Source organism: Ranitomeya variabilis, chromosome 3 (genome assembly GCF_051348905.1).
Source record: "Ranitomeya variabilis isolate aRanVar5 chromosome 3, aRanVar5.hap1, whole genome shotgun sequence".
NCBI lineage: Eukaryota > Metazoa > Chordata > Amphibia > Anura > Dendrobatidae > Ranitomeya > Ranitomeya variabilis.
In genome coordinates this window covers 120438252-120446592 of record NC_135234.1, presented here as the reverse complement: position 1 = coordinate 120446592, position 8341 = coordinate 120438252, and the positions used below count along the sequence as shown (strand labels likewise).

Here is an 8341-nt window from a genome sequence, read left to right as displayed (position 1 = left end):
ATAAAAACATTCATTTAAAAACTGCATTTTGTGATTACTTGTGTTATCTTTGTCGATTAAAGTTGTTTGGTGATCTGAAACATTTAAGTGTGACCAACATGCAAAAGAATGGGAAATCAGGAAGGGGGCAAATACTTTTTCACACCACTGTATTGACTCTAATTATATATTGTCGCACAGTGTGTTTTTTCTTATTGCGTTATATGGTTACATGAAACTATAAATTATATATTTAAATTAATAGTGATTTCCTATATGGTGCTATTTTGTGTTAAGATTTTCGCCTTTTTACTGTCACTTTATTGTATGTGCCATCTATATATCACATGCACACCTTGCACATCCATCCCCCTCCTCCCCTTTGTTATTCTTTGCCACTCATTTTTCCCATTTTATCTTGGTGTGTTCTATGTCTTTAATATGATTAAATGAGTGTAATCTGCACAATTCTCTATCAATAAAGTTTCATCGAAGTCAAATATAGCAGTATTGTAGATTGTAAGCTCTCACGAACAGGGTCGTCTTATTTTGCTTTATTGCTGTATTGTTAACATTGTTACCTATGACTGTTGTTTGAAACTGTTAAACTGTAAAGCGCTGCGGAATATGTTGGCGCTATATAAATAAAGATTATTATTATTATTATCCAAAACAAAGAAGCTTTATTTAAAAGATGACGTAGTAAAAGATTTCGAAAGAGTGCAGCATAAAAAAAAAAACGGGATAAAAACGGATGTAAAAGAAGGCACTAAAAACACAATAAAAAAAAGGAACCTACTTTAGCTGCTTGGTGCAGAAATGTGTAACATAAAAAACTCACCAAATATTGAGATGTAGCCCAACGTAAAATTACTGCCGCACTTACTGCGCTTTTCCTATGAAAAAATGCCATAAAACACTACGTTTGACATAGCCGGCAGTTTTACATGATTTTTTTCTTAAATGTTTACTTTTTTTATAGATTATTTTTTACTTTATGAGTGAAAAGTAAAATATAAATAGGAGTCGCAGACAGAGCTGCTTTTCATTAGTTTGTGTATTGCTTGGCCCCTTGTTTTCCCACAGGCAGCTGCTCTGAGTGCTGTGTGTTCCATGCATTGTCCTGTAGTGAGCACACACGTGTATACACGCAGCAGAGTGAAGCCTCTGAGGCAGTGGTGTGCTGCTGGTCCAGCTCACTATACACACACAGTAAAATTCCGCCTCCACATTACTTCCGCCAGTAGTAAAGATGTCCGCACACCACGCCTACTGTCACCTAGAGGCAGCCAATCACATAAGCGCCTCCAACTGGTCCTTGGACCGGAAGTGTCCGACTGGAAACGTGAATCGCTGCAGCCGTTCCTGTGTTGGTAAGGTTCCGCCGTAACTGATCGCCGGATGGCCGGAGACCTGTCGCTATGATCCCGGTACCGTTGGTCGTGGTGGTGCTTGGCGGATGGTGTGCTATTTATTTGGCTGACACGTTACTGACGGTGAGAGAACAAAGGGATGAGCGTCCGTTACTCTGCATGAAGGGTTTGCTGTCACGTGGTGTATAGTTGCAGGAGCTGCAGTTTTGCTCCAATGTGGACTGCTATCCCCGGGCAGTGGACTCCCCAGTCTGTACTGGTCGGAGGAGCACTGCGTGTGCTGGGAGCAGTGTGCACTGACTGGTGTGCTGCAGTGTGATGTGTCCGGCTGTCACTGCTCCTGACAGCTCCATTATTCCAGACCCCAGAATCAAATAGTAGTGAGGAAACTTTAGTTAGAACTCGACATTTTCACTGCCCCCATAGAAGTGAACAGAGTGGTGTCACACATTACACCACTGCCCCCATAGAAGTAGAGAGCGGGGTCACACATTACACCACTGCCCCCATAGAAGTAGAGAGCGGGGTCACACATTACACCACTGCTCCCATAGAAGTAGAGAGCGGGGTCACACATTACACCACTGCCCCCATAGAAGTAGAGAGAGCGGGGTCACACATTACACCACTGCCCCCATAGAAGTAGAGAGCGGGGTCACACATTACACCACTGCCCCCATAGAAGTAGAGAGCGGGGTCACACATTACACAACTGCTCCCATAGAAGTAGAGAGCGGGGTCACACATTACACCACTGCCCCCATAGAAGTAGAGAGCGGGGTCACACATTACACCACTGCTCCCATAGAAGTAGAGAGCGGGGTCACACATTACACCACTGCCCCCATAGAAGTAGAGAGAGCGGGGTCACACATTACACCACTGCCCCCATAAAAGGAGAGAGCGGGGTCACACATTACACCACTGCCCCCATAGAAGTAGAGAGCGGGGTCACACATTACACAACTGCTCCCATAGAAGTAGAGAGCGGGGTCACACATTACACCACTGCCCCCATAGAAGTAGAGAGCGGGGTCACACATTACACCACTGCTCCCATAGAAGTAGAGAGCGGGGTCACACATTACACCACTGCCCCCATAGAAGTAGAGAGCGGGGTCACACATTACACCACTGCTCCCATAGAAGTAGAGAGCGGGGTCACACATTACACCACTGCCCCCATAGAAGTAGAGAGCGGGGTCACACATTACACCACTGCTCCCATAGAAGTAGAGAGCGGGGTCACACATTACACCACTGCCCCCATAGAAGTAGAGAGCGGGGTCACACATTACACCACTGCTCCCATAGAAGTAGAGAGCGGGGTCACACATTACACCACTGCCCCCATAGAAGTAGAGAGCGGGGTCACACATTACACCACTGCTCCCATAGAAGTAGAGAGCGGGGTCACACATTACACCACTGCCCCCATAGAAGTAGAGAGCGGGGTCACACATTACACCACTGCTCCCATAGAAGTAGAGAGCGGGGTCACACATTACACCACTGCCCCCATAGAAGTAGAGAGCGGGGTCACACATTACACCACTGCTCCCATAGAAGTAGAGAGCGGGGTCACACATTACACCACTGCCCCCATAGAAGTAGAGAGCGGGGTCACACATTACACCACTGCTCCCATAGAAGTAGAGAGCGGGGTCACACATTACACCACTGCCCCCATAGAAGTAGAGAGCGGGGTCACACATTACACCACTGCTCCCATAGAAGTAGAGAGCGGGGTCACACATTACACCACTGCCCCCATAGAAGTAGAGAGAGCGGGGTCACACATTACACCACTGCCCCCATAAAAGGAGAGAGCGGGGTCACACATTACACCACTGCCCCCATAGAAGTAGAGAGCGGGGTCACACATTACACAACTGCTCCCATAGAAGTAGAGAGCGGGGTCACACATTACACCACTGCCCCCATAGAAGTAGAGAGCGGGGTCACACATTACACCACTGCTCCCATAGAAGTAGAGAGCGGGGTCACACATTACACCACTGCCCCCATAGAAGTAGAGAGCGGGGTCACACATTACACCACTGCTCCCATAGAAGTAGAGAGCGGGGTCACACATTACACCACTGCCCCCATAGAAGTAGAGAGCGGGGTCACACATTACACCACTGCTCCCATAGAAGTAGAGAGCGGGGTCACACATTACACCACTGCCCCCATAGAAGTAGAGAGCGGGGTCACACATTACACCACTGCTCCCATAGAAGTAGAGAGCGGGGTCACACATTACACCACTGCCCCCATAGAAGTAGAGAGCGGGGTCACACATTACACCACTGCTCCCATAGAAGTAGAGAGCGGGGTCACACATTACACCACTGCCCCCATAGAAGTAGAGAGCGGGGTCACACATTACACCACTGCTCCCATAGAAGTAGAGAGCGGGGTCACACATTACACCACTGCCCCCATAGAAGTAGAGAGAGCGGGGTCACACATTACACCACTGCCCCCATAAAAGGAGAGAGCGGGGTCACACATTACACCACTGCCCCCATAGAAGTAGAGAGCGGGGTCACACATTACACAACTGCTCCCATAGAAGTAGAGAGCGGGGTCACACATTACACCACTGCCCCCATAGAAGTAGAGAGAGCGGGGTCACACATTACACCACTGCCCCCATAGAAGTAGAGAGCGGGGTTACACATTACACCACTGCCCCCATAGAAGTAGAGAGAGCGGGGTCACACATTACACCACTGCTCCCATAGAAGTAGAGAGCGGGGTCACACATTACACCACTGCCCCCATAGAAGTAGAGAGAGCGGGGTCACACATTACACCACTGCCCCCATAAAAGGAGAGAGCGGGGTCACACATTACACCACTGCCCCCATAGAAGTAGAGAGCGGGGTCACACATTACACCACTGCTCCCATAGAAGTAGAGAGCGGGGTCACACATTACACCACTGCCCCCATAGAAGTAGAGAGAGCGGGGTCACACATTACACCACTGCCCCCATAAAAGGAGAGAGCGGGGTCACACATTACACCACTGCCCCCATAGAAGTAGAGAGCGGGGTCACACATTACACAACTGCTCCCATAGAAGTAGAGAGCGGGGTCACACATTACACCACTGCCCCCATAGAAGTAGAGAGAGCGGGGTCACACATTACACCACTGCCCCCATAGAAGTAGAGAGCGGGGTTACACATTACACCACTGCCCCCATAGAAGTAGAGAGAGCGGGGTCACACATTACACCACTGCCCCCATAGAAGTAGAGAGCGGGGTCACACATTACACCACTGCCCCCATAGAAGTAGAGAGCGGGGTCACACATTACACCACTGCTAACATAGAAGTAGAGAGAGCGGGGTCACACATTACACCACTGCTCCCATAGAAGTAAAGAGAGCGGGGTCACACATTACACCACTGCTCCCATAGAAGTAGAGAGCGGGGTCGCACATTACACCACTGCTCCCATAGAAGTAGAGAGCGGGGTCGCACATTACACCACTGCCCCCATAGAAGTAGAGAGCGGGGTCACACATTACACCACTGCTCCCATAGAAGTAGAGAGAGCGGGGTCACACATTACACCACTGCCCCCATAGAAGTAGAGAGGGGGGTCACACATTACACCACTGCTCCCATAGAAGTAGAGAGCGTGGTCACACATTACACCACTGCTCCTATAGAAGTAGAGAGCGGGGTCACACATTACACCACTGCCCCCATAGAAGTAGAGAGCGTGGTCACACATTACACCACTGCTCCTATAGAAGTAGAGAGCGGGGTCACACATTACACCACTGCTCCCATGGGGTCAAGAGCATATTGCAGTCAAGCTCTCCCCAATGAAGTATAGAAACAATAATATATTGGAGTACTCCAAATACAATTGTCACAACCACAAGCAAAAAAGGAGTAGCGACAAGAAAACATTATGGATAAAAAGTACAAAAGATTTTTATTGTACAATTATATAAAAACAGATCACACAACATCCTTAGAAACAAAATAATTTAGATAAAGGAGCACAAAGAGGTAATTTGAAGTGTGTAAGTGTCGTGCTCAGGCAGGTACCCACCCCCCAAATGCAAATGGAAGCCCCCAATGGCTGATGTAAAAATAAATAAAAAATGATTAAAGTTGTCAATTTAATTTTGTATTAAAAATAATTGATTATATAATAAATAATTATTAATATAAAATTGGAAATGCTGCACCTTCCTTTAATAACTAAACTGACAACTGGGTTTATCCCTATATCCAATAGGATCGGGCTGTGTAGGGACCTACCCCTATGAAAAGAAAATATGGCAGCTCCCAGTTGTTAATGTCTTTATTCATCTGTGGGACTAATAACTGCGGCACAGCGCAGCTCTGTCCTTCTTCACCACACAGCGCAGCTCTGTCCTTCTACACCACACAGCGCAGCTCTGTCCTCCTACACCACACAGCGCAGCTCTGTCCTTCTACACCACACAGCGCAGCTCTGTCCTCCTACACCACACAGCGCAGCTCTGTCCTTCTACACCACACAGCGCAGCTCTGTCCTTCTACACCACACAGCGCAGCTCTGTCCTTCTACACCACACAGCGCAGCTCTGTCCTTCTCCTACACCACACAGCACAGCTCTGTCCTTTTACACCACACAGCGCAGCTCTGTCCTTCTACACCACACAGCACAACTCTGTCCTTCTACACCACACAGCGCAGCTCTGTCCTTCTACACCACACAGCGCAGCTCTGTCCTTCTACACCACACAGCGCAGCTCTGTCCTTCTCCTACACCACACAGCACAGCTCTGTCCTTTTACACCACACAGCGCAGCTCTGTCCTTCTACACCACACAGCACAACTCTGTCCTTCTACACCACACAGCGCAGCTCTGTCCTTCTACACCGCACAGCGCAGCTCTGTCCTTCTACACCACACAGCGCAGCTCTGTCCTTCTCCTACACCACACAGCACAGCTCTGTCCTTTTACACCACACAGCGCAGCTCTGTCCTTCTACACCACACAGCACAACTCTGTCCTTCTACACCACACAGCGCAGCTCTGTCCTTCTACACCACACAGCGCAGCTCTGTCCTTCTACACCACACAGCGCAGCTTCGTCCTTCTCCTACACCACACAGCGCAGCGCTGTTCTTCTACACCACACAGCGCAGCGCTGTTCTTCTACACCACACAGCGCAGCGCTTGCCTTCTACACCACACAGCGCAGCTCCGTCCTTCTCCTACACCACACAACACAGCGCTGTCCTTCTACACCACACAGCACAGCGCTGTCCTTCTACACCACACAGCGCAGTGTCAGGCTATGTTCACACAAGCGTATAAAGCATCATCCACTTTTCTTCTTGAAATACCGCTTGCTTTTTTATCTGTGTTGTTGTCCATGTGGCTTCTGTGTTATACGTCAGTAACAAAGATCAAAAACAGGTTCCCGTGCTAATAACGGCAATGCGTCCGTAATAACCAGATGCTGCACAGATGACCACACGGGTCCTGATTTTTATTTATTGTACCCATAGACCTGAATGGGTGAGTCTCATCCGAAATACAGAAAAGACGAGTACATGCTGCCTGGTGTTTCACAAGGACACTTGGTCCGTATGTAAAAATGGCCATCTGAACAGCCCTATTAAATGCGGACTAAGTGTGGTCTGCGTGAAGTCAGCTTTATCCACAGACCAAAAATAAGGTTGTGTGATCATAGCCGCAAAGTGATGCTTCAGACATTCTCAGTCCTCCCCTAGTGAAAATCCACACGCTCTAGTGCAGTGTTTCTCAACTCCAGTCCTCAAGACCCACCAACAGGCCAAGTTTTCAGGATTTCCTTAGGTGCTGGAGTTAATGCTGAAGCAGGTGATGAAATTATCACCTGTGCAATACTAAGAGATCCTGAAAACTTGACCTGTTGGTGGGTCTTGAGGACCGGAGTTGAGAAACACTGCTCTAGTGTCTGCTCGTCGGGAGTCTTCTCTGGTCCCTTGAAATCCCGTTATAGGGCAGTGGGTTGTCTTCGCCAGAGAACCTTCTTATTGATCCATAGAAATGACAATCTGCACCAGTATAATGTATTGTCAGCTGTCTGGATAATATAAACGTCACTCTCTGCACTCCAAGCCAGCCACTTACACAGGGTAGTGTCGCCATTTACGGGCAGATTAACCCTATAGCTGCTGGTAAGTAGTGTTTTTGGAGATATCAGGCTCCCTCTAATAGGCACGAGCACAGCTGTGCTGTTCTCTACACCGTTTCCATCCATCCAGCAAACAGCTGATTGATGGGGGTGTGGGATCCCCTCTAATCTGATATTGATGACTGATCCTAGGATACTCCATCAGTTTCAAAGACTTCTAAAAACGCTTTAAGGCCGGGATCGCACATACGCGAGATACGTCCGTGTCTCGCAGGTGATAACCGAGCTCTGGCGCCGGCACTCCGGAGTGGAGTGTGCAGCTACACAGCAATACATGGAGCCGCACGCTCCACTCCGGAGTGCTGGCGCCAGAGCTGGGTTTTCACCTGCGAGACTTTGCCGTATCTCGCGTATGTGTGATCCCGGCCTTATACGTGATTCTCTCAGAACAAATCATCTCTGTTGTTTTTTCTCTCCCCATAGTCCTCAAAAACGTACAGGAGCTCATATGAGGAATGGCTTTCTACTCACGGCCTCAGCATTGCACCCTTCCACATCCGCTGGCAAACCACAATTTTTAACCGTCTATTTTATAAGTGGGGAAGATGGAAGCCGTACTTCTTGTATATATGGTAAGTTATAAATATATTGCCATTACTTTACTATTTCCAAGCAAAATCTTCATTTTCCTTTTGAGATCAAGATTACAGGTAACTGACTAAAGGCTTTAGTGTTTTCATTAACCCCATTTTAGTCTGAAGCTAGCCCTGTAACTCAACTTTAGAGATCCCCAGAGGTCATCTGCAGACTGTCACTTATGAGGATGCTGGAGCCGCTCTGGC

At 48.3% G+C, this 8341-nt stretch overlaps 1 protein-coding gene across 1 annotated transcript in view; it reads left to right on the top strand.

The window, feature by feature from the left end:
- The first annotated feature begins 1310 nt into the window (after window positions 1–1310).
- The window catches only part of MBTPS2 (membrane bound transcription factor peptidase, site 2), a 110806-nt gene continuing 103775 nt past the window's right edge, over window positions 1311–8341 (top strand). The window contains exons 1-2 of the mRNA XM_077294608.1: window positions 1311–1475; window positions 7983–8131. Of these exons, the coding sequence (XP_077150723.1) occupies window positions 1401–1475; window positions 7983–8131 (224 nt within the window). The 5' untranslated portion in view covers window positions 1311–1400. The remainder of the gene's footprint in view (window positions 1476–7982; window positions 8132–8341) is intronic.